We start from the raw sequence: 24,495 nt of genomic DNA, 5'->3' as shown, positions 1-24,495 counted from the left end.
AAATTCTGCCACAGCCCTCTCAGACTTGCACAAAACACACCCAAGGTAACTCCCACTAATAGATCCCAGGATAACCCCAGACACATCAAAAGTAACTCCCACTAATCAGATACCAGAATAATACCAGACATATCCCAAATTAATTCCTACTAACCAGATCCCAGGATAACCCCAGATATTTCCAAGGTAAATTCCTCTAACCAGATCCCAGGATAATCCCAGACATGTCCAAAGTAACTCCCACTAATCAGATCCCAGGATAATCCCAGGCACGTCTAAAGTAAATTCCACTAATCAGATCCCAAAATAATCCCAGACATATCCAAAGTTAATTTTCGCTAACCAGATCCCAGGATAATCCCAAACACATCCAGGGTAACCCCCACTATCAGATCCCGGGATAACGCCAGACACATCCAGGATAACTCCCATTATCAGATCCCGGGATAACCCCGGACACATCCAGGGTAACCCCCACTATCAGATCCCGGGATAACCCCAGACACATCCAGGGTAATTCCCACTATCAGATCCCAGGATAACCCCAGCAGGATCCATTGATGGATGGAGCCAAGCTCTGCTGGGCACCACTAAAGAAACCACCCTGAGCTGTGGTTCAGGGATCTACCCCAACCACAGGAGGCAGCCCAGGAACTCAGGGTCCAGCTGCCTCTCCTGCTGGAAAAGCATGGCAAGGAGAAAGGCAGAGCCCCCCCAAGCAGGTCTCACACAGCACACCAACTTTTGTTCCCCAGCCCATCTTGCAGACACCCAGCACTGCCTACTCAGCATCTTCTACAGATGCAGAAGTTTCACAGCTGATTTAAAAATCTGGAGTAAAGAATAAAAAGCAATGAGTCAATGTTTTTAGGGGAATTTCCTTCAGTTTCCTCTCCCTTTCCCCTGCTCAGCGCTGCTGCCTGCCCCACACCCTGCCTGAGGCTTCCCTGCTGCAGGGCACTTGTTCCTGCTGATTAAATCATGGCTGCAGGAGAGGAGTGATGCTGTCAGCAGCCCCTCAGGCTCACCCTGTCAAATACCCAGCCTCCCCTTGAGCAGGACAACACCTGGGCTTCCCCCTCCAGCCAGCCACAACTGGGATTTCAGCCTCCAGAGACAAAGGAGGATTGAAAAAAATAGAAAAAAAAATCATCTGGGAGATGTGCTGCAAGCAGGCCAAAAGCAGGGGCCATCCAGTGTTTCCCTAAATGGGAAAGAGGCCCGTGAGCACTCTGGGGGCAGAGCAGCAGGCACGGAGAGAGGGCACCAAGCCAGCAGGGAGAGGGGAGATTTCCAGCAAGCAATGCAAGGGGAGAGAAACTCCCCACTGGCAACCCCCAAGAAGCAGTAAAACCCTGGGGGTGGGCTGAGTTTGGGGGCTGGAGCAGGGCGAAGCTGAGCTGCCCCCAGGCATGGCACACAGCCCTGCCTGGGCACACAGCACCTCGCTGGGCAGTCAGCTCTGACACTCGTGTTTGCAAATGAGCACAGCAGAGTTCAAGTGTGCTGAAGGAGCAGAGCTGGCCCTGCTCCTCTGCAGTGACAGCCAGGGCTGAGCTCTCTCTCAGCACAACTTTTTTGTGCCCATAAACCCCCGTGGCCAAGCCCAGCAGGGGAAGGGGAGCAGGGCAAGTTCTCAGTTCCAAGGAGATGTGGTCAGTGCCATCACACCAAGCTGTGCCACAAGGAGCTCGTGTTTATCTCCTCTGCCATCTCCAGACTGCAGGCACACTTGTCACCCCATCACCCACTTCCCTTTTGATGAACTCAGCATTACTGTGCTGACTTTTTTTATTATTTCATCTTCCCAAGTGCCCATAATAACCACACCAGCTCAGGGAGCATTGGACTTGATGTTCCACCAAAAGAATTAAACTGCCCTCTTTTACGAGAAGTTAAAATAAGGTAGAAACTAAATCTGAAATGTTTTTCCTTATAAAGGAATGACAGGAGGAAAGAGCTGGATGCATTAAGCATCAGCAGGGACTGGCAGTGTCTATAAACTCAGGGATGTTGTTATTCCCACACAAGTAATCACAGACAGAGCAACACAGCCAGGTTTACCTTGACACAAGGGAATAAACTGCCAGCCTGGGCTCTGTCCTGGAATAACTTCCTTCTCCCCACACCTCCAGAAAAACCCCCTGCACCACAGAACCCCCAGGGTGGTTGGTTCAAGAACCAGATGAGATTCCTGAGGCACAAATGACACTGCCCTGCTGCCTCCTTGCAGGGCTGGGGGCCCTGGGGAGCACTCTCCTGCAGAAACATGTGCCTTGCCTGGCAGCAACACCCTCCTAAAAGAAGGGCCTTGACAGGGACACTGTGTCCCCCAGCTCCAGCCACAGGTGTGCACATCCCTGCTGATCCTTTTGCTCCTTTTTCTGCCAGGGTTGGGATTAAATGCACAAGATGGACTCAGATGTTTATTAACTCTTATCTATGTTACAGTCTCACAAACCCTGAGTTCCACAGCACTTCACTCTAACAAGCTAAAAATGGTGCTCAATCTCTCTCTACAAGGCCTTTTATGGATAAACTGTCCAATTAAGAAATGACACCTCAATTATTTTCACTCTTAACCCAACAAACAACCACCCATGGCCCACAATGGGAACTTTTTTATCCAATTACACAAAACCACCCAAACCCATGGAGAAGAAGGTGAAGAAAAAGAAGGAGCAGCCTCCACCCTAAAACCTCCATCTTGCTCTATATATACCACTAGATTCTAAACCCTTAAATGCTAAATTTTCCACCCTGTGATATCACACACTTCTATTCAAATTCCACACTCACAATCCCAGTTCTCTCATTCCATTTTGGAAGCCTTGTCCATGGCTTCAGGTGAAATGCAGTGTCCTTTTGGGGGTCAGAGCCTGTCAGTACAGAAAGTCTGAAATTCTCAGTAACCAGGATTCCAACACAACCCAACCAAGGCCATCTCCTCTGCTCCACTTCAGGAGGTGCTTTTCAAACAAACTTTCTCCACAGGGCCTGCTTGGAGCTTGGGAAAGCCTCTCCTGCCAGCTGGAGGGCAGACAGCAATCCCTGCCCTGCAGAGAAGTGCTAACAGCCCAGAGCAGCCCTGGGCACTCACTGAGAGCCTGGTGACCCCGGCAGGAGCAGGGCTGGGCTGTCCCTGCTGTCACCATCCCCTGCACAGCCCAGGCACTCAGCGAGCCCTTCAAGAGGATGCTCTTGTGCAGCTCTGGTGAGCCAGGCCTCGTGGAAGCAGCCAGAGGCCAATTTGCACATAAACAGCCAATTAGTTGGAGAAAGAGATGCCCACTTGGTGGCTTGCCAGTCTGGAGACAGATTTAAGACATGCGGGAATTCAATCTCCGGTCCAGATATCACTGTGGCCAAACAGGCCACCTCCTTTGCTGGCCTCTGGGACAGCCTCTGCAGCACAATAAAAGGAGTATTTAGCTTGAAAAAACTGGAGGCCGAGGAGGCATTTTGCAGCCAAGCTTCATATAAACACATTGGTACTGCTGTTAGCATGGGGCTGGGAGCAGCGGGGCTGCACAGCAACAGCAGGCCTCTGTCTGCCTCAAGAAAGATCCTTTTTTGCCATGCACATGTTTAATCCATGATCTGTGTGTGCTGCCAGCCCCAGTCGTGCCAAAACCTGCTCACCTCATCTGTCTTCTGCACATCCAGGGTTGTGAGCAAGGCAGAACCACAGGGTCGCTCACAAACCCCTCTTTGCAAAAAGAAGTTAAGATGACACTGGGGGCAATCTAGCACCAAAACTCAGTGGTCAACTCTTGCTACAGAAACATTCCTGCCCCCACATCCCCCCTGCACCTCTCAGAAAGGGGCTGTCCCAGCTCTGTGGGCCGGACACAGCCTTACCAGGCTCAGGATCAGAGCATCACAGAATCACAGAATCACAGAATCACTGGGTTGGAAGAGACCTTCATGATCATGGAGTCCAACCCAGCCCCAACACCTCAACTCAGCCCTGGCACCCAGTGCCACATGCAGGCTTTGTTAAACACACCCAGGGATGGTGACTGCACCACCTCCCCGGGCAGCCACTCCAGAACTTTATCACCCTTGCTGTGAAAAACTTTTTCCTGATCTCCAACCTGTATTTCCCTTGGCACAGCTGGAGGCTGTGTGCTCTGGTTGTGCCAGTGCTCCTGCAGACAGAGCCCAGCCCCAGCTGAGCACAGGCACCTTTCAGGAGCTGTGAGAGTGATGAGGGCATCCCTGAGTCTCCTTTTCTCCAGGCTGAGCACCTCCAGCTCCCTCAGTTGTTCCTCACAGGGTTTGTGTTCCCAGCCCCTCACCCCTCATCCTCGGTCTGCTGAGGATTTGGGACACTTGGGTTCACCTTTGGTCACGTTGGTGCTGTCCCAGAATAAAGCCTGGGTGCCCACCCGTGGCAGATCTGTCCTGATGTGGCTGTCACTCCAATTTGTGTCTCTCAGCAGCTTTGCTGACTGCTTGAGAAAACGCAGGTTTGTGCAGCTCCTGTCCCTCCTGAGCTCAGCCAGCCGTGCACTGCCTACAGCCATTTCCAGCTGCAGGGACACAGACACGAAACTCTCGTCCTGGCACGGGGGAGACAATGGCAGCACGAGTCAGACTCTGGAAATGCACTCATGGAGACATGGCTGGAGCTCAAAGAAACAGCCCTGCTGCCACCCTGCATCCCTCACACCTGCCACCACCCCAGAGTCATCCCTGTGTCACCATAAATATTTCATTAAAACTATGGAGCAAGCATTTCAGGCACAATGAATATCCGTGCTGCCTTCCACAGCAGTGAACAGGGGTCCCAGCACAGCACAAGCCCTGCAGAGCCTTCCCTACCCTCTCACAAGGCACTGAAGCGTGGGAGTTGAACAAGGCTCAGTATTATCCACTAAACCACAGGATGAGCTTTGCAGGAACTGGCAGGCTGGATTGTTTCCAGTGGCTAAAGAAGGCAAAGAGTCCAGCCCAGTCCTCTCCCAGTGCCAGATGTGTGGAGCATTTGCAGACTTGAGAATGTGAAGACACCCCATCCCCACCCTGAGAACCAGGCAGTGTCCCTCACACACCCCCAGCAATGCCTGTTACTCAGGGGCAGAGTGGCACTCTCAAGTCTCTTTATTTCTTATTTTATTCTTTTAATTTTCTTATTTTCTTTATATTTTCTTATTTTCTCATCTCAATTCTCAAACAATTCTTTTTATTTTCCTGAATTAAGCATTAAAAAAAGCATTTTGAAGACAGTGGTTTCTTTCTAGGTCTTGCAGGCTGATAGAGAGAAGAGCTGGCAAAACTCAAGGAAGGCTGTCAAAGGAATAAAGCAAAATAAACCCCTCACCTTAGAAGGAAACAGCCACAGCTCTGACAAAGGAATAAAGTAAAATAAACCCCTCATCTTATAAGGAATCAGCCACAGGCTGTCCACAGTGTGGCTTTGCGTGGGAGGGGCTGATGGAGCTCACATTATGCACCACAAGGATGGTTACTGGGGATGAACTGGGCATCTTCCAGAGAGAAACATCCCAAGCCAGACACAATTTTAGGTGTTCCATACGGTCTGGAGCTTCCAGAAAAGTTTCCCACCCCAAAACCAAGGATCTCTTTGCATATTATCACCACTCCTGATCTGCTACACGATGATAATTCTGTCTCTCAACCACATCCAAGGACAGACAGGGTGTCTGTATTTTTATCACAAGGGCTCCCCCAGCCCATACCAGTCACACAGGGATGAATTTCCAGACCCAGCAGATTTTCAGCATTTACAGGCTCTCCTTGGCCTGCCTTTTGGTGTGTCCCCTGAGGGAGCTGTGCAGCTCTCCTGGACCAGCACTGGAACACCCCACAGCCATCAAACTACCCAGATCTGAGTTTTAAGGACACCAAAATCTTCCAGCCTGGCACTGAAAGGGCCTCACTAAGTGTTAACTGTGCCTTTGCTTCCTTTGCCTGTGACTCTCACACCCAGAGCTGCAAGCTCCTCGCAGCCAAGCCCACTCACAGTGAGCACTGCCTCAGCTCCAGAGCCAAGGAAACCCCTGTGGATCACAGCCATGTGCTGCCAGAAAGGCACAGAGTGTCAGAAATCACCCAGAGGGCCAGGCCCTGTCACAAACAGTCCGGATTTATTGCTTCTCTCCTTCCCCGAGGGAGCTGGAAATCTCAGAGTGCCCCGGCCTCAGGGCAAGCCCATGAGCTGCAGCTCCTCAAAGCCCACGTCCTGCTGCTCCACTTCCCTGCTCCACCCAGCCCCAGCAGCTCCCCGAGGTGTGGCATCCTCCTTTGCCTGCCAGCTGGGAGATAAACCTCCACTCCTACGCCTTCCTCGGGAGAAAAACCTGATTGTGGCGGGGCGGGAGCGCAGCATCCCGAGCTGCTGGGAATCACATCTGCAGCAGGGCACTGGGAAGGCACAGGGAGGTCAGAGGCTCAGGTGGAGCCACACCAGCAAACCCAGACTCCTGAAGATGACCCTGCTGGCCTCTCCCTGCGTGTGGGTCAGCTCCCAACACCTCCAGCAGGCACTGGATGGTTTGAAGCCACCTCACACCCCACAGTGGCCTTGTGGCTCCCATCCCTTCCTGACGTGGCTCCCATCCCTTCCCAACCTCACAGAGCTGCCAAAGCTTCTGGGGCAGCTCTGCCTCTTGCAAGGGACTGTCAGCAGTTTGCAGCTTGCATGTCCCAGCCTCGTGTGTGAAAGAAGGATGTTTATGTAAGCCTCGGAAAACGCGAAGCGCAGCAGGACTGCCCGGAGAACGCGCTCAGCTGCGGGAGCTGGTGGAGCCCTGACAGCCACGTCAGCCCAGATCTCTGCCCTTAACTCACAAGAATAAAAGGGCAGCTTCCTATTTAATGGAAAATAGCAAAGTCCTTGCTATGCAAGATGTTCTTGTTCATGGCAGATGCAGCTGATGAGCACAGTATTAAATTCAAGTGGCCACTTCCAGCGCTTCCTGAGAGAGAGCAGCTCCCCACAGAGCCAATTCTGCCTCTCTGCTGGAAAACACCAGGTTTGTTCATTGTTATTAGTTTCTCTTTATTTTTTTTTAACCCAGTTTCTTTTCCAAGCCAGTAACAGGACCAAAAACCAGCCTGGCTTTATTGCTTAAGTCCATGCAATGAGAAGGCTATGAAGGGAATGTTTTTTGATGGGTTGTTTTGATGATGGATCTGACATATCTGCTTGGAAAAAGAAAATCTTATTCGTGAGCAGCAGTCTGCCTTGGAAAGCAGCTTTATAAATATTGGCAGCTCCTGCTGTTAATTAACTTTCCTAACAATGAGAAAAGTACTGAAAGCATCCAAAAGGCAATGAAGAACAAGCCAGGCACTTGGGAGTCAACATCTAAAGAACCTGGAGGGAAACGAGAGAGTTGCTGGGAGCTCAGAACCTCGGGCAGGCAGAGGTGGCAATGGCAGGGTTTCAGATGGAGGTGATGCCTCCACACCTCATCTTCACCATCCTCACAGAGATACCACACTCTGCATGTCCCCAGACATTGCTGACCTCCACAGTTCAGTGCAATTCCTATTTGATATTTAAGTAGAGAAGGAAACGTGAGCGACAGTTCAATTAACTCAAATTGCTTCTCCCAGCTGGCCAGAGGGAATCAGGGACCAGTCCTGCTTCTGCTGGTCCTTCCCAGCTGCACAAAGATTGTGCATCACCACCTGAAGGGATGCAGGGAGGAGCAACAACCTGAATTTCCACTCAAAACACAACATGAACTTCTGCCAAAGTTCAGGCAACCTCTGCCCCCCGAAGCTATCCTTGGGCTCCCACTGGATTTGGAGCAGCACGGTGGAGTTTGACAGGAAAAGCTGACACTTCAGATGCACTCCTATGTCAACAGCTACAACATTTTACATCATGGGGAGATCTGTCAGCAGAATGTCCTGTCCCAGCCAAGGTGCCTTTGAACAGAGTGTCCCACACAGAACGGATTTCCCATGATTTGTGTTGGGCAATGCTCGCTGCTGCCAGGGCTCCCAGCAGAAAGAGGGCACTGACAGCCACCAAAACAACCTGCAGCCTTGCACGAGAGGGAGCTGGCAAAGAAAAGGAGCAGATGTTCAGGTTTGATGGGTAATTAGTGCTGTAGGGTGAATCCTGCAATGCAAAAAATGGGTTCCCTGCTATTGGCCCCTGGTTTGGATTCATATCTCTCTGTGAGCAACAAGCAGCAAAATAAAACTTTTCTTGTTATCACAGAATCACAAAATTATTTGGGTTGAAGGAACCTTAAAGATAATTTTGTTTCAGCCCCTCTGGCACAGGCAGGGACAGCTTCCACTATCCCAAGCCCTGTCCAGCCTGGCCTTGAACACTTCTGGGGCTGGAGCACACACGGGGTCTGGCAGAGGAGCAAATCTTGGGTGAGCAAGCAAAGCTGAGCTTTACCAGAGACAGAGCAGGGCTCTGCTGGCCTGCACCAGGAAACTGCACTCAGAGAGAGGAGGGGGAGGAAGGCAAGGAGCCAAAGAGGGAGAGCTCAGGCTGAGACCCCACCCTTGCTGCTCAACCCCCCCTGATACCCCTCCTGCTGCTTCTGAGGCCCTTTCCTCCAAAATACCTTTTCTTCCTGCAGCACTTATGTGATTCCCACAGCTCTCTGGCAGCCCTTCAGCCCCCACGACCAAACCAACACTGTCAAATATCCCCTTCCTCCACCCCTTGTGCCTCTGGCTGTCACTTCTGCCCTTGTGTAGGGCAAGATAAAGTTTCCTCTGCAGCTGCAGACCAAGGGCCACTCTCTGAGCAGTCTTGGGATGAAGAGGGAGCTGTGACAGAGGTGAGCAGAGGACACCAGAGGTGGGTTTTACCCAGTCTGGGGTCAACCATGAGATAAAGAGCAGTTTGAGCACCCCAGCTGCTGCACAGGTGTGCCCACAGCAAGACAACACCTGTGCCATGCCACAACCTCTTGCTGTATCATTTTGGAGCAAGGCCAGGAGCAGGATCCAAACCACACAGCTCCATCAGTGCTCAGGGAACCACGTGAGACCCAGCAACATCCCCCATGGCCTCAGAGCCCAGCCAGCACAGAGCCCAGTGCCACCAGCAACAACAATTACTGCAACACACTGATGAGCAAAGGCAGACACAGCCTGCACTTCACAGGCTCCCCCAGTGGGTTCTCAAGGGCTGGAGAGGTACAAGAGCAGGATCCAGAACAGCCCTTCTGGATGGAGACACCACCCACAGCACTGGGCTCTGCTGCAGAGGGGAGTGGGGAGGGAAGGGTTTCCTGGTCCGTGGCCAACTCCGCTGTTTATGGAGGATATGCCTTCCCCAGGGTGTGTTTCAACAGAGCACGAGACTCACAGTTTCATAGTTCACTTTCCCTCTCCACCCACCGGGAACTTTTCATATATTCTGGAAAAAAAAACCTACCCCAAAACAACCAACAGCTCCCCAGCCTCAGTGGTTTCCACCCAGGCTCCCCTTCCTGAGGAGCAGCTGTCAATACAGAGATCAACCAGGGCTTTTCAGGCAGCTGAAGTCAGGTTTGACCAGTTCTCCACTTGAATGGATCAAAGAATGCAAGAAAGGGGAGAACTGGGAAATATTTTAGGTGCTGAAGCCCTCTCATGGCCCAACAGCTTATCTGCTCTCAAGGCCGCCTGCTTTGCTTCTATCTTGATAAATCTGTGAACAATTAAACACAAACCCTCTCGATGAGTGTTCCTGGAATGGCAGCTCCAGCCTTCTCACTCTACAGAGCCAAGAAAAGCCACAGGGGGAAGGAAAACAATTAAGCAAAATCCAAAGTTTTAGGGTTGGGGAAGGACAGCTGGGGGAAATGGTAGGGCCCTACAGCATCATCCTCATTTCCAGGGAAAAAGAAGGCAAAGTTTAAACACTTCAGCAGAAACAGCAGGGAAGGGATGCCCAGGTTTGTGTGCTCTTCCATCTGCCCAGGGAACAGAGGAGATCTCATCTGGCTGATGAGAGGGGCAGGCCAGGCACACATCAGCCAGTGCTGCGTGGTGCTGTGCCTGTGAGCACAGCCCACATCCCTCCAGGGGGAGTTCTGCCTGTGCCAGCCTGAGGAGTGGACATTGCCAGCAGAGAATAAATCCCTCTCTTTGGCCCACAGCAGGGACAGATCCAGCGGGAACACCTCCTGCCTCCAGCCTGATGTCCACCCACAGCCCAGCCCACATCTCAAACCAGCAGCAGCCCGGAGGGAGCCCCAGCCCAGCCCTGCCTGGGGGTGCTGACACATCCCAGGGTCAAATTCCCAGCTTTATCACCGCAAATCCCGAGCAGCTGCCGAGCAGCAGATCCCGAAGTGCCGAGGAAAAGCGGAAAGCATCCACCGCATTTTCCATCTAGGAAGTGAGAGCACACGTGTTAAATGATTTACACAAGGGCACGGAGCGATTCAGAAGGGCAGGAAGAGGATCCAACAGCCCTGCTTTAAAGTGCCACGAGTCGTTCCCTCCTGCTGCTGCTTAAATCCTGACTCACTGGTAAATAAAAGCTGTGCCAAAAACCAAATCTGTTCAGGAGAGGGGACCCCTGATGCTTTTAGGAGAGGGGCACCCCTATGCTTTCAGCAGTGTTGTGATAAACATTGTCCATTTTACTGAATAAAACCCCTCCCTATAAGAAATAAATCAGAATTTGTTGTCTTCAGTTCTCAACCTCAGCAGTTCTTTGCTTTTTACAGCCAGACAAAACCTTTCAGAGGTGAAATTCAAGTGGACACCTGGAGGGTGAAGAGACATCCCTGGCACAGGGGAGAAGTGACAGAGATGTGGGCAGGGGGAGGCTGGAAGGAGGCTGGAGCGGGGATTGCTGGCAACCCTCACAGCTCCTGGGGCTGGGCAGGGAATGTGGCAGTGCCCACCTCATCCCTCCAGCCCTGGGGTGAGCCAGGGGCACCTACAGCCCCCAGAGCATCACACCACCACTTCCCATGGCTGCTCATCCCTGTCCACGCTCGGGACCCACGTCCCACCGTGGAGTGCTCCTGTTCCAAAGAGGTGGGAATGTGATCTCATCCTTCTTGTGTTGCTAATAGCTCCTTCCTTGACCCAAACCCTGAACTCCATCCCTGCAATACCCTACAAAAACCCCACACCCCTGCCTTTGTGGGTCTTTCATCTTCGTCTCACCCCTCGTTTCCAGGGCTAATAAATGGATTTTTGAGCTGTCTGAAACTAAGACCTATCTCATTCTGTTCCCATGCCCAGCACCAGCAGCTGCACCCTCCCTGGACATGATGAACTCTGTTGCAAAGTGATGCAACAAAGGGTGGAGAATGTGGGCAGCCAGTGAGGACAGCATGACCAGCACCCCAAAATTCACCCACTGAACTACACCTTGTGGGATCCCCATCTGAAAAAGACTCAAGAGTACCATGGCAAGAGGCCAGGTTGAGAATGACCTTAAAAATATGGGAGTAAAAGGCTTATGGGGAGGGGAATTCCCTGTAAGAGGAGCAGCTTATGGAATTGGGGCATGGGACTGACATCTACCATAATTCACCAAGATGTTTAGGAACAGTTTAAGTTTTTTTGGTTTTCATGTGCAACACAACACAACATCCCATGAGCTGGCACCCCTGCCTGGCCCCTGGCACTCTGCTCCCAGCCCTGGCACATCCCTGGGGATGGGGATGACTCAGTGGGAGTGACAGACCTGTGAGTCAAAGAGATGATGACCAAAACCTCTGGGGATGCTGACACATCCTCCCAGCCAGGAGTGTGGGATCCTGCAGGGCAGGGTGATGACCCTGATGCCCTGGAATGGCTTCCTGGAACAGAGGTTAGACAGAGCTGAGAGGATAAAATGGGGATTTATTAAATGCCTCCAACAGATACACACTGCCAGGGATCAGTCCCAAGCAAACACCCAGAAAATGCCCAGAAAATGCCCAGCACCCACTAAAGACACACGCCCCTGCCCCCTAAACCCCTCATGTCAGCTTCTCTTATCAGCAAGGCCTGTGACACCAGGGCTCCTCCATCACCCTGAGCAAGACATGGAAGCACAAAACCCTGGAAAGAAAAAAGCATCTGAAAGGAATAAAGAACCCACATCCTGCAGCCTTGGGAAGGAGAGGAGAAAGTGCTCCAGGCAGGCAGGCAGTGCCAGCTGGCAGGGGCTGGCTGCTGGCATTGACAGATGCTGGCCCAGGTTGGGAAGCTGTGGAGAGAGAACGCAGCTTTGGGGGAGTCAGGGAGAGTAATTTCAGAATGTATGGAATTCAATTCAATTCCTTCATTAGCAGCCACACCAGAGGGTGCCCACACCTCTGTGCCTTGACCCACTGGGATTTTGAAAAAAAATGAGACAACAGAAGCACCAAATTATGAATATTTGTGTGCTCCAATGTGCCAGAGACCAAACTTGGGCTGTCTTGATAATATGGTTTAATTTTCCAGACCAAGCAGGCAGCAGTGAAATGCAAACCCAGCATTATTTCCACAGCCTTGAGTTACATCATGGCCAAAGCTGCAACCTGGAGATGCTGCAGAGCTGAGGGCAGCTCCCCCTCCAACCCTGCATCCAAGCACCCACACTGATCCCCTGCCAAACTGGCTTCACTGGAAACCAGAATTTGCTTCAGTTTATCAGGTACTTGATAATGATGTAATCACAAAATTAATGCAGATTTCTTTATGCAGCACTGACTTCATGGGAAAAAAAAAAATCTTCATTTTGATGCAAGAAAGACATTTTTTTACAGGGAGAACAATCAGTCAGTGGAACAATCTCCCCAGGGACATGGTAGAGTCCCCACTGCTAGAGATTTTCAGGATGTAATTGAGCACTGTGCTAGATAATCTCATTTAGGCTCCCTTTTCCACAAAAGGCTGGGCCAGGTGATCTTTTGGCATCCTTTCCAACCTGGGCTGTCATTCCATGAAAAAAAAATACACTCTCAGATTTATTGTGTGATTATTTGCTTGTAAAGCTAATGCATTTTATTCACCTGTAAACCCCTGCCCATTCTCCCCCCTCAAGCCACAATCCAGAGCTGTTTATAAGTCTCTAACAACACTCTTGGCATCAGCAACCCAAAACTCAGTTCAGCCTCACACTGCAGGGCTATTCCACTTCACCTGCACTCACAGCAACTCCCTCCTGCAGCACAGCCTCACAGCTGTCCCGTGGCAGGGCAGCAGCACTTGGGTTAATCAGGATAAATCAATTTATCACAGCAGCCTGAAGTGCTGGAGGACAGGGAAGCCCATGGAGAAATTAAGTTTTCAGTGTTCGTGCTTAGGAAGGGAGAAGCTGCCCTTGCAAACATACACTGCAGGGAAGAAGCAATGGATAGAGCCCAAGAAACTTCTTTAAAATGGGTCAAGATGCATGGATATTGGTTGAGCACACACATAAAGGATGCTGTCTCCATCAGCTGTCCAGAGCAGGCACCAAGCACTCACAGCCCACATGGAACAGCCCCAGATCCCACCCAAAATCCAGTGTTGGGGATTCTCCTCACTGCAGTGTCAGAACTGCTCAAGTTCCCAGCTGCAATTCTGCAACCCCTTCACTGCCAGGGAGCTTCAGCAGAGACCCAAACACCAGATCCTCACCCAAAATAAAGGGGAATGGCAGCACAAACCCCTTTTCCTGAAGACTTCTGGAACATCAGAGGCAGAGACAGGAAATCTCCCTACATTTTCTAAGGTACAAGATTGCTCCTAACATGGGGGTGCCACAGAGCCAGATCCTCACCCAAAATAAAGGGGAATGGCAGCACAAACCCCTTTTCCTGAGGACTTCTGGAACATCAGAGACAGGAAATCTCCCTACGTTTTCTAAGGTACAAGACTGCTCCTAACATGGGGGTGCCACAGAGCTCTGAGCCCTGAACAGCACTCACAGCACTTCTCTCTAACAAATCCCTCTGTCCATGAGTTACAGCTGCAAGGAAAAGCCAACAGGACACAGATATTGTGCTTCTGAGATCATTAAGGCAACACAAGACATGTGTTGACCCAGACATACTTCCCTAACTACGTACTTGCTTCTACTCAGCATTATGGTATGCTGGACCTTGGAAGAGCCCTGACTCGCATGAGAAATGTCCTCCCTCACCCCAGCAGCATGGGAATCGCCTTGCTGGGAGGCTCCAAGTCATCCAGCAAAGAAAAAAATCTGCAGAGGAGCTCCAGGCCTGGGGCTGGCCAAGATCAGCAGAGCGGTGTCGAGGAGCGTTACCTGAGCTGTCAGGCCAGAGATGAGTTGTGCCCCACAGCGGGACCATATTTAATGGAGATGAGCAGAATTTCCAGCAGATTTAAGAGCAGACATCAGGAAATGGATCATGCTTCATACCTTGACAGCTGGGGGAATGCATCCGCTGGCCAGGCAGCCAAAGGGGCTGGGAGCAGCACGGAGCTCCCCCTGGACACAGCGCCTGTAGAGGCAGCTCCAAAGCCCCCAAAAAAACCCAGACCCTTCCCTGAGGGACCTTCTGCTCACTGAGACAGGACCTGCAGCCACCACAGGTTGCTACAGAACACACAGAGTGGAGGTACAGGTGGTTTTTACAGGGCACTGCAGCAAGAGATGGGGTCAGCCCCAGGCAGGGACACGAGCAGTGGGACACTGACAGCAGACAGGGGGTTAAGGACACATGGGGAGGTGTCCCTGAGTGCCAGGGCTGGGTGAGTGCCCTGGGATCTGACAGAAGGTGGAACCATGTGTAAATGCACAGCCTGGTGTCCCATGTGTGGTGTCCTGCAAGCCAAAAGAGAGAGGAAAATGTCTGGCAAATAAGGTGTATAGCCGTGAGAAGGCACTAAAAAGAGACATGTCAGCCTTTTATCTGCCATTTCCTAGTGACAACAAGAAACCTGAGACAGGAAAGGTAGCTGAAGTCATCAGAAGCAACCTCAACCCCTCTGCCCTAACACACACCTTTAGAAGATTAACTTTTATTTTAAAAATGAAGAAACAAGTACATCCCCTCACACCTCCAGCAATCACAACCAGCACCCTCCTTTCCTTTTTTCTTTCTCAGTTCAGGCATGTGGTGCTTCCCAAGCAGCTCTGAGAATATCAAAGATGTTTTGTTGTGACCACTCAGCCCCTGCAAACCACACTCTGCAATCAGGGGCCGTGTCCCTGCTGCTCAGGATGATGGATAAAACCATAATATAACAACATAAGAATAATAAATTATAAACCATAATATAAGAATATTACACATAACTGTAGTGGATGTAACTGAAAGGTTCAGTGTGATCACCAATGGGTTAATTAACTCTTTCTTTCCTTTCTATGCCCCTCCAGCCCCCATGCCTGGCTCTGCCCAACACATGCCACTCACTGCAGTCAGGTGTTATGACCACATATTCCTATCCCCTGTTAACTCTTCAAATGAGCTTTCCCAGTGCCATTTCAAAGGTGACACGAGCAATTTCTCTGGGAGATCACACACCACTGCCGCACCCATCCTCCCACCCCACAGGCAGTAACCAAACCCTCCCTGCTCAGGGAGCTGCAGACCTTTCCTTTTCTTTTAAGAGGAGGCAAGAGGCCCCGCGGCAGTAACAATTAGAGCTTTGTGGAGAGATCCGAGCTGCTCAAAGGGAGCGGCCTCTAGGGAAAGACAGGAGAGCCATCTCCAGGCCACTGCCACCAGCACAACCTGGCACAAGGGACAGAGCCCAGAGCACAGCCCCAAACCAGAAACAATTCCGTTTACAGCTAGTGCTTTCCATGCTTTCACAGCTTCCAGAAATGTGTGAGAAATGAGTTAAATGGATTAGAGGAGAGGTCCCGTGAGATCGTGTTCCTTCTGCCAGCACCCACAGGCCTCAGCTGGTGCTGGCACCTTGTCACAGAGCAGGCAGCCCCTCGCTGCCCCCGGCTGGCACTGAGCCTGGCACAGCCCTGCAGCCTTCCCCTGAAGCTCCAGGGGTTTGCCATCCCCTGGGATGGGAGAGGAGAGCCCAGGGGACAAGCCCAGCCAGCAGCTGTGGGAAAGCAGCCCTCAGAGAAGAGGCCGGGCCCAGACCCCACCCGCCCTGGAGTGCCCTCAGCCCATCCAGCAGCCCCACACTCGGTCAGGAGTCAGCTCTTCCCACACACAAGATTAATTAAAAGCATGCTTAGGGCCGGAGCAGTGGCTGGGACAGGGCCCCCAGCGTGGCACGGATCTGCTTTCATCCACATCACGTCCCAGTCAGCCACCAAAGGCAGGCCCAGCCGTGCTGCTGGCTGGGTCTGAGCTCTGCTCCCTGCTCCCCTCATCCCACGGCCAGGGACCCTCAGAGCCCAGCAGCAGGAGCAGGGTGAGCCAAGCTGCCCCTGTGCACCCACGCTGGGCCACAGATCTGAGAGCCAGCAGCACAGCCTGGTTGGAAAAGACACCTAAAATCATCCATTCCAGCCATTGTTTGTCACTTCTGTGCCCAGAATCTCCTCAAGAACAGCTTTGCCACGCATGGTTTGTCCTTCCCTCCACTGCCCCAGCTGAGCAGCTTTGCCTGCCTGTGCCGACTCCTTCAAGCAGGGACGTGCGGAGCAGATCAGAGACCAGACCTTCAGGCCATCCATTTCCCCATCCCGTATTTCATGCCAAAGTCATGTATCATAAACACCACCAGCATGGTCTGCACCTTCCCAAGGTCCCACACAGCGTCTGAGTGAGGGCAGAGCAACTCTGTTCATCATCCTGGCATTCTCCTCAGGTGAAGGAAGGCACACACCACATTTATGTACTCCTGGCACAGCCACGTGCCATCCCTGCTCACAGCAGGGAAAACCAGTGGAAAACCAGTTCCAGATGCACTTCAACATTGTTTTTTGCAAATATTGCTCCAGGGCATGAGCAAGAGTTCCTGCACCTCAGCACAAAGATGCTCTGAGGTCTTCCTGCCCGCTCTGGGAGCAGTGACAGCCAGCCCGGGCACCAGGGCTCTGTGCCCCTTGCACAACCAACAAGATCCCCACCTTTAGTGCTCCTTCAGAACAAAAAGCCCTGGATCCCATCACGAGGCAGTCCCCTTTCTCCCCAGAGACCCTTTGCAGAGTTGCCCAGCACCTCTGTGAGGAGGAAGTGGCCCCAGCACCGCACCACGGGTGGCATCGAGCCCCTGTCACCCCCTCCTGCTCCTGCCCAGTGGCACAGCCAGCCCAAAGCTGCTGGAACACAGGCAGCTCTCAGGAATGCTTTGAAGTGGCTCAGAGCAGAGGAGAAAGCACAAGCAGGAGAGAGGGACAGAGGGATGAGGAGGTGCCAGGGCACTCTGGGGAGTGCAGGATGCTCCTGCAGGTAAATCCTCATCCAGGGCCAGCGGGTGCTCCCAGCACATCCCTGCTCTGGAAGGGGCCAGCCGTGGGAACAGCCTTCCCTGGCCACAGCTTGGCTCCACCCTGGCTTCAGCGCTTCCTCTGGCCGCTGTGGTTTCCCTCCCAGCGCCGATGCCCAGCAGGGCACGCCCAGGACGAGAGGCTCGGTGCCCGGCAGGGTGAGCCCAGGGCGGGCACGGAGCAGGGACACCCAGCAGACTGGGCACAGACAGCCCTCCCTCAGCTGCCCTGGTCACCCTGCTCAGAGGGGGACACCAGGCAGCCTGTCCCCTGTCCCTGCCACCAGAAAGGAGCAGCCACAGCCACCCCCGGGCAGCGCCACCACCCCAGCAGCCGCCCGGAGCTGGGAGCAGTTCTTGGAAGAGCTCAGACATGCAGCACCGGGCGGGAATTGCAGGGAAAAAAAGGGAATGAAATGGAGCTATTCATTGCTCTGCCTCTCCCCCCCACGCACGGCCAGCAAGGTGAAACCCAGCAGAGAGCAGCCCTGGAACAGCCAGGCAGGATTGGGAGGGCAAAAAACGCAGGGAGGATAATTTGGCAAGCAGGAAAAGCTCCGCCACAACACGCAGACAGACTCACAGACACACAGACACACAGCCAGGAGCCAACCTTCAGAGCAGAAGCGCGTCTCCATGCCAAAAGCTCGGCGATTTTCCTCCCTGTGCCCGGCTCGCAGCTCTGAGCTCACAGGCTCAGCATTCATCCCCCCGCGCCGTGCGGCACATGGGAGCCCAGGGGGGAGAGAGGCTCTCAAATGAAATCCAGACCTAGAAAGCAATTTCTTCTTCCCCCCTGCTTTCCCCCCTTCGCCCCCCTCCCGGCTTCTGCTGGAATCACCGTCTGTCTCGAGGGCTCAGGAGGATGGGAAAAAAAAAGAAGGAAAAAAAAAAAGGAAGAAAAAAACTCTCAGAAGGGAATGATTGCAGGAAAAAAAAAAAAAAAAAAGGAAAAAAAAAAAGCAAAAGGGAAAGGTTGGAAGAAAAAAAAAAAAAAAGGAAATAAATAAAGAAATCGGCTGAATTCCACCCGGAGCAGGACTGTTCCTCTTCCCAAAGTACAGAAGCTGCTGGAAAGGTAGGAGGGCAGGGGCAGAATAGAACATATTAAAAGATCAATAGCCTACCTGAAATCCGGTCCCTCTCCATTACTACGGGATATATTTAGCATCCGCGTGTCACGGCCGTCCCTTTTTTCGGTGGCGTCCCCTTCTTTCCCCCACTCTCCCTCCCTCCTTGCCTTGCCTCCTCCTCCTCCTCTTCCAAAAAAAGCTCTTTGTCTGGTCTAATTTCTTCAATCTGTTGCAATCATGAATGCATCCAAATTACCACATTTCCATGTGCTGATCATATGTTTGTGCTCCAAACTGAAGTAGCTTTGTCTCTTTGAAATGAAAAAGAAGAGTAAGAGAGAGAGAGAAAGGAGGAAGAAGAAAGGAAAAGGGGGTACATGACCCGAAAAATCCTGTAACTCCCTGAAATACTCCACCAGGCGCAGGAAAACTGGAAATCCCGAGTCCTCTGTAAAACAGTCTTAAAGCTACAGCGTGCGAGTGTCCAGGGGAACGCTCCAGCCTCCACAGCTCCCTCTTAATATCCACCAGGAGATGCTTAAGGAACTTGGCTCCTCACAATAACACAGCGAACAACTCATCCAGCTTCTCAAATCTCTCCCCACTTCCCCGCTCTTATTTTCCTGCTATTTCCTCTATCCCCTCCTCCTTCCTTGGCTGCAGCATTTTAAAAGCGCTCGGATCCCGCACGCTCCCCCCCCCTCCCCTTCTGCCAGGTCTGAAGTTTCGATTCATGCATAAACTATTCGGCTGATGAAGGCTGACTTCGCTCCAAGCCCAGCATCACGGGGCTGCTGCTGCTGCTGCCAGGCGGGACCGGCTCCGGCACGTTCCCTCGGGGGCATCCCCGGCCCTGGCAGCGCTTCCCCCTGCTCCCCACGGCAAGGCAGCGAGCAGCAGGATTTCCCAGCTGCCAGAAGCGATTGTGGAAGTGTCTGGCCCGGGCAGGAGCTCTCGGTGCTCTCCCCGGTGTGGCGGCGGAGTTGAGGTGGGGTTTGAGAGCGGGTTTGGCTGCCGGAGATGCCCGGGCAGAGCCCGGTGCCCGCTGCTGCTGTGCCCGCAGGGATGGAGGGATGGGCTGGCCCTCACGGAAACTTCCCCTTGGGGAACACCGCGTTGGCACCTCCTGCGGGGCTGCCCTCTGCCCCAGCACCCTGCACGGTCCCCCGAGCCATCCGACACTGATTACTGCTGATAATCGCACAATTCACAGAAGAGACCTTCAAGATCATCGAGTCCAACCAGCCCCAACATCTCAACTAAACCCTGGCACCCAGTGCCACATCCAGGCTTTGTTAAACACACCCAGGGATGGTGACTGCAGCACCTCCCCGGGCAGCCATTCCAGAACTTTATCACCCTTGCTGTAAAACACTTTTCCCTAATATTTTCCAACCTATATTTCTCATGGTGCAGCTTGATCACCCAGCCAGATGCAAGGGCACAGCCTCCATCCCCAGAGCTGGCAAAGAAATCACTCAACCCCCATGCCAGGGCAATGCTGGGAGGGAAGGCAGAGCTGTTCCACAGGCCAGATGTGCTGACAGAACCCTTGTGTCATCTGCATGGTCCAAGTGACTGTTTTTGCCCCAAAAAGCTCATGAGTTCACACAGAAACACCCAAGTGTGACAGCTGTGACACAGCCTGGCACTGCTCTCATGCCATGGGCAGAAGGACAGGTTAATGCCCAGCTGGATGAATAAACCTCCAAGGAAAGACTCCGGGCACCACAGAAACTGCTGAAACCTTTGGGCAGCCTGGCCTTACTGCCCAAAGAAGGACAGTAAGGACATTCTATCACTTTTCAACACTGAGGATTTGTCCCGCTCAGCAGCAGCTGCAGAATCAACATCCCCAAAGCAGAGGGAGGAACACAGCCAGCACCCAGCTGTGGGGCCAGCCCAGCCCCCAGGCAGCACCAAGCCCTGCACATCCCCAGGGAGCCGGTGGGAGGCAGCCCCAAGACAGCCCAGTCCTTCGGGAAGGTTCTCTCCAGTGTCTCTCTCCTCCAGCATGTTATTCCCTGGGCAGAGGATTCAGATTCCTTCCCAAATGCTGCTGCTCATTCACTGTGTGCTAGCAGAGCTCTGCATGTTCCTGCTGCCAGAGCCCAAGGCACTGGAGGGGACAATGAGCAATGTTTTCCCGTTGACAGGCTCAAACCACGTTTCCTGCCTCGGATCTCAAAGGTGCTGAACACAAAGCAAGGACACGGGGAGCTGCACAGCCCCGCGGAGCACAAACCCCACTGCACTGCTGCACCGAGCAGCCGAGCTCCTGAGGCTGCAGAGGAAGGGAAAAACCCCGGGAAGGATGGAGAGAGGAAAGAGGTGAATGGAAAGGAAGAAGGGATGGGGGCAGCGCTCATTTTAACCTCCAGACTTTAACCCATCAAGACCCAGGTGGCTGGGAAGGATAAAAGCACCGTTCCTTGCAGGGCAGATGACCAGGAGGCACTCAGGGAGGTGAACCCAAACTGTGCTTAATGCAATTGAGCTTGAAATGCACAAAACCTCCAGGTAGCTGCTCTCAGTCAGACCTGAAGCACTGATGCAAATTTTAATGGATTCACTTTAAAGGTGCAGTGCTCACAAAGCATAAAAGGTAAATAATGGGTGCCTGTGATGGAGAGAGGGGTACCCTGTGCTGGTGATGTCAACACGGGGGTTTGTTCCCTTTAGAGGTATTTTTCCAGTGACCCTCATGGTCCTGAGCTTGGAATTCCCCATTTTTCTTAGTTTTTGAGAAGCTTCTCAAATGTCTGTTCAAATGGGTGTTCAGTGGTCTGTGCACTGTGCGAGTGTACACAGAGAAAGCAAATATACATTCCATTTTCCAGCAGTACTGTGCAGTGTTTTTTGTTCTACAGATTGGCAATTACAATCTCCCATACAAAACCACCACAGCTGCTAAACGCTGAGGGGAAGTCAAGCACACCCAGACTGTAGGAAGAGGACAGAGAACTCTCTGCCCTGGCCAGCGCTGCCTTTTTGGGGTTCAAAACCTCCTGGGGCTAATTTTGGAAAAGCCACAAGGAGAGGGAGGATGCAGGAGAAACTTTAGGGAAACCACTGCTATCTGCTGTAAAAACAAGCCAAAATCCCATTTTCAAACAGTGCTGAGACACGGAGCAGGAGCCCTGCTCTGCTGCCAGCCCCTGCTCACGGGGCTGGCACGGGGTGCCCACGTTTTCCCTCCCAGGTTTGCACATTGCCACGGCTGGCAGCCAGCAGGAAGCACTGCCAGGTGCAGAGAAAGCAAGGAAGGAAATCACAAAAAAAGAAAGTTGTGCAAGGCCTGTGCCAGCTCTCTGTCACACACCTCTGCCAGGCTAGGAGCTGCTCTCTGGGCATGGGCACAGAGATGAGCAGGGACTGTGCCCATGGCACGGAGCCCAGGGCAGCCAGGAAGGGGTTCAGGACCATTGCCACTGTCACCAGCCCCAGCAGTGGCACGGACACCTGCAGGTGCTCAGGTAGATCTCATTTGCTGCTCCTTCTCTGCCTCTCCAGTTTTATGCTGGGATTATGTTCCTGGGGCATTTCATTTGAAATATTTTCTGTTTTCTTTCCTGCCTAGTTCAGTGCAGTGCCTCAGTCACTGCTGACCACTTCTACCTGTGGGAAATGGATTTGTAGAGAGTTTTTAAAGTTTAGTAGAAAGTTTATATAGTGTGTATCTATATCATAAATTTGAAAATAAGAAATGTTGATTTAGAAATATTATAAAAGAGGATAGATGTTGAGACAGAAATAGGGCTAGAAATAAGTTTTAAATAATAGTTTTGTAAATAAGGTTAGATATTTTAGAGAAATACAATTATGAAAGATGTATTGTAGTGAGATTTATGAAGAGTAGTTTTAGATGCTTAGTTTTAAAGTATTTATAGTATATTGTGGAAAGAAGTTGATAGGTTAAGAAACATTAATAGTGTTTTGTAATGAGGGAATAGGTGGGTTTTAAGAACTCTCCACAAATCCATTTCCCACACCAGCAGGGCTTTAGCACATCAGGCAGGCATCACCTCAGAGCCCCAGCCCTGAGCTGGGGAGGATGAATGCTGCCAGCCCAGCCAGGGATCAGAGGTTCAGGCTGCCCTGGGAAAGCTGCAGAAAGCAGCCAGAGCAGCCAAAGGCCTGCAGGGCCTGGAGAGGCAGGAAAATGGGGATTCAGCTGCTTCTTTTACAGGTTATCTCTGCTATCTCAGCTTACTGGATACCTGGGAGGAGAGCACAGAGGGAGGACAGTGTGGCAGAGCGCAGCATTCCTAAATCAAATTATGTTTAGTGAAGCATTTTCACATGAGGAAATACAGGTCCAATCAAGTGCTCCAACTCAATCAAGTGTTACTCCATTATATTCACTCTGCGCTTTTACCCCCAGGCTGCACTGAGCCAGCAGTGAGAGTATCTGAGCCTCCATGGACTGTTAGCTCTAAAAACCTTTCTTTTTGCATTTTTATGATTCTTGATGATGGGGAAGAAAGGAAACATTGGCTAAAACTGTCCTTTTTCATTTGGGAACAAGTTAAAACCAAACCAAGGAGGTGCTCCTCTTTCCAAGAGAGGCACTGACACTCAGTGCTGCTGCCCTGCTCTTTGCCAGGTGTTTCTTTGCCTCCTCACTCCATCCCCTGTCCCAGCTGGGCACACAAGGAGCTTCCCTGCCCCGGCTGCAGCTCTCAGCTGCTCCACATGTGCCACCAAGCACTATTTTGCCACTCCCTGGCTATTTCTTACAAAAACCTCTATTTGCTCAACGCAGGGGCACACAAATCACTCAGATCCTCCTGAGTTACTCCTTTTCTGAGCCAGGGACCCACCCAGGGCACAAAGCTCATCACCACGCAGAGCAGGGCTGGCAGTGGCAGCAAGGCATGGCTGTGACAGCAGCACACAGCCCCTGCTGCCCCAGTCCCACACAGCCCCCTGAGATGCTCACCGAGTTTCCCATGGAGAGATTTATTCTTTTATTCTTTAAGGACAGTCCCTCTCCTCTGTGCTGGCTCTCAGCCTCTCTACCTGGAAGCCTCAAGCTGCTGGAAATCCCTCCCTGCTCCCCAGGCTCTCTGCTCACTCTTTCACACTCCTGAGCTGAAGAATTACCAGCAGCTGGCAGGGCAGAGAGAGAGGAGAGGCAGGACCGGGCACTCCTCACGCTCCTGGGAGAGCAGAAGGAGTTTCAGATAAATATTAACTCTTCCACAATCCCCTGCTGGTGTTTTCCTTCCTGGACCCCTCCCTCCCATTAGTTTTGCCCTCTTGACCCTCCCTGAGAGCCCCAAACAGGCAGCTGGGGTGGCAGAGAAGTTAAGCAATCTGATGATGGATTGATTAATTAATTAAACAAGTTGATGATGACCTGGAGCTACCAGACCTTCTGGGAATGTCCATCCCAGGGCATCAGAACACTTGGGGGGATTCCAGGATGCAGCATCCCCCCTGAGGTGCTTCACTGCATTTATTGCATTTATCACTTTTATTGAGGTAAAAAAACAGAAACTGAGGCACATTCCTGAACCACTGATTTCTATTTACTGCCTGTTTTCCTCACAGCAGAGCTCACAGAGCCAAGTGCTGTGGGAAAAGCACAGAGATCTCCCTCCTCACCCCTTTGGGGACCCAGTGAGACAGACTGGAGATGGATCAGAGGAGTTCCAAGGGAACAGCACGAGCAGCCAGGGCTCAGCACATCCCCTCAGCAGCACACAGCCCAGGGCCCTGAGCAGCAGAATCTCCCAGGCACTCCCTGTGAGCAACACCCAGCTCTGCTGGGAGCACGTGGGAGCCCACAGGGCCCTGCCAGGCAGCTCAGGCTCCACGTGCCAGCGTTACACAAGTCCCTGTGTGTGTGTCCCTGCAGGACTCAGGCACCTGGGCTGGGAGCAGCCTCACTGCTTTAACTTCTTGCTGCCCAGAGCTGGGATCAGAGCTGTGCCTGCAGAGGGGACTCTCCTGCCTGGTGGAACCCTGCTCTCTGAGAATTTTGGATTTTCTTGCTGACAGAAGAAAATCTTTCCTGTATATTTGACCTGAGGCCGTGGAGAAGACTTCCAAAATTGAGTGATAGACCTAAGATTATAGATATGGAGTAATATCACATGGTAAAAAACTTAGAGTTTAAGGTTTTAGAATATAGTAATAT

General features: G+C 52.1%; 1 protein-coding gene across 3 annotated transcripts in view; it reads right to left on the bottom strand.

Annotated features, from left to right (window-relative positions):
* The window catches only part of SEPTIN9 (septin 9), a 127,737-nt gene that overhangs the window by 73,536 nt on the left and 29,706 nt on the right, over nt 1-24,495 (bottom strand). Inside the window, exon 1 of one of the 3 annotated variants that reach the window (XM_039716261.1) lies at nt 18,405-18,931. The exons of 1 other annotated variant lie outside the window; for it this stretch is intronic. In XM_039716261.1, coding sequence (XP_039572195.1) covers nt 18,405-18,426 — 22 coding nt within the window. In that variant the 5' untranslated portion in view covers nt 18,427-18,931. Of the gene's footprint in view, nt 1-17,890; nt 17,969-18,404; nt 18,932-24,495 lie in introns of those variants that run through there. One more of the 3 variants, XM_039716260.1, reaches the window with a different exon arrangement.

Source organism: Passer montanus, unplaced genomic scaffold, assembly GCF_014805655.1.
Source record: "Passer montanus isolate IOZ18808 unplaced genomic scaffold, ASM1480565v1 scaffold35, whole genome shotgun sequence".
NCBI classification, from domain to species: Eukaryota; Metazoa; Chordata; class Aves; order Passeriformes; family Passeridae; genus Passer; species Passer montanus.
This window is presented reverse-complemented; position numbering and strand designations above follow the sequence as displayed.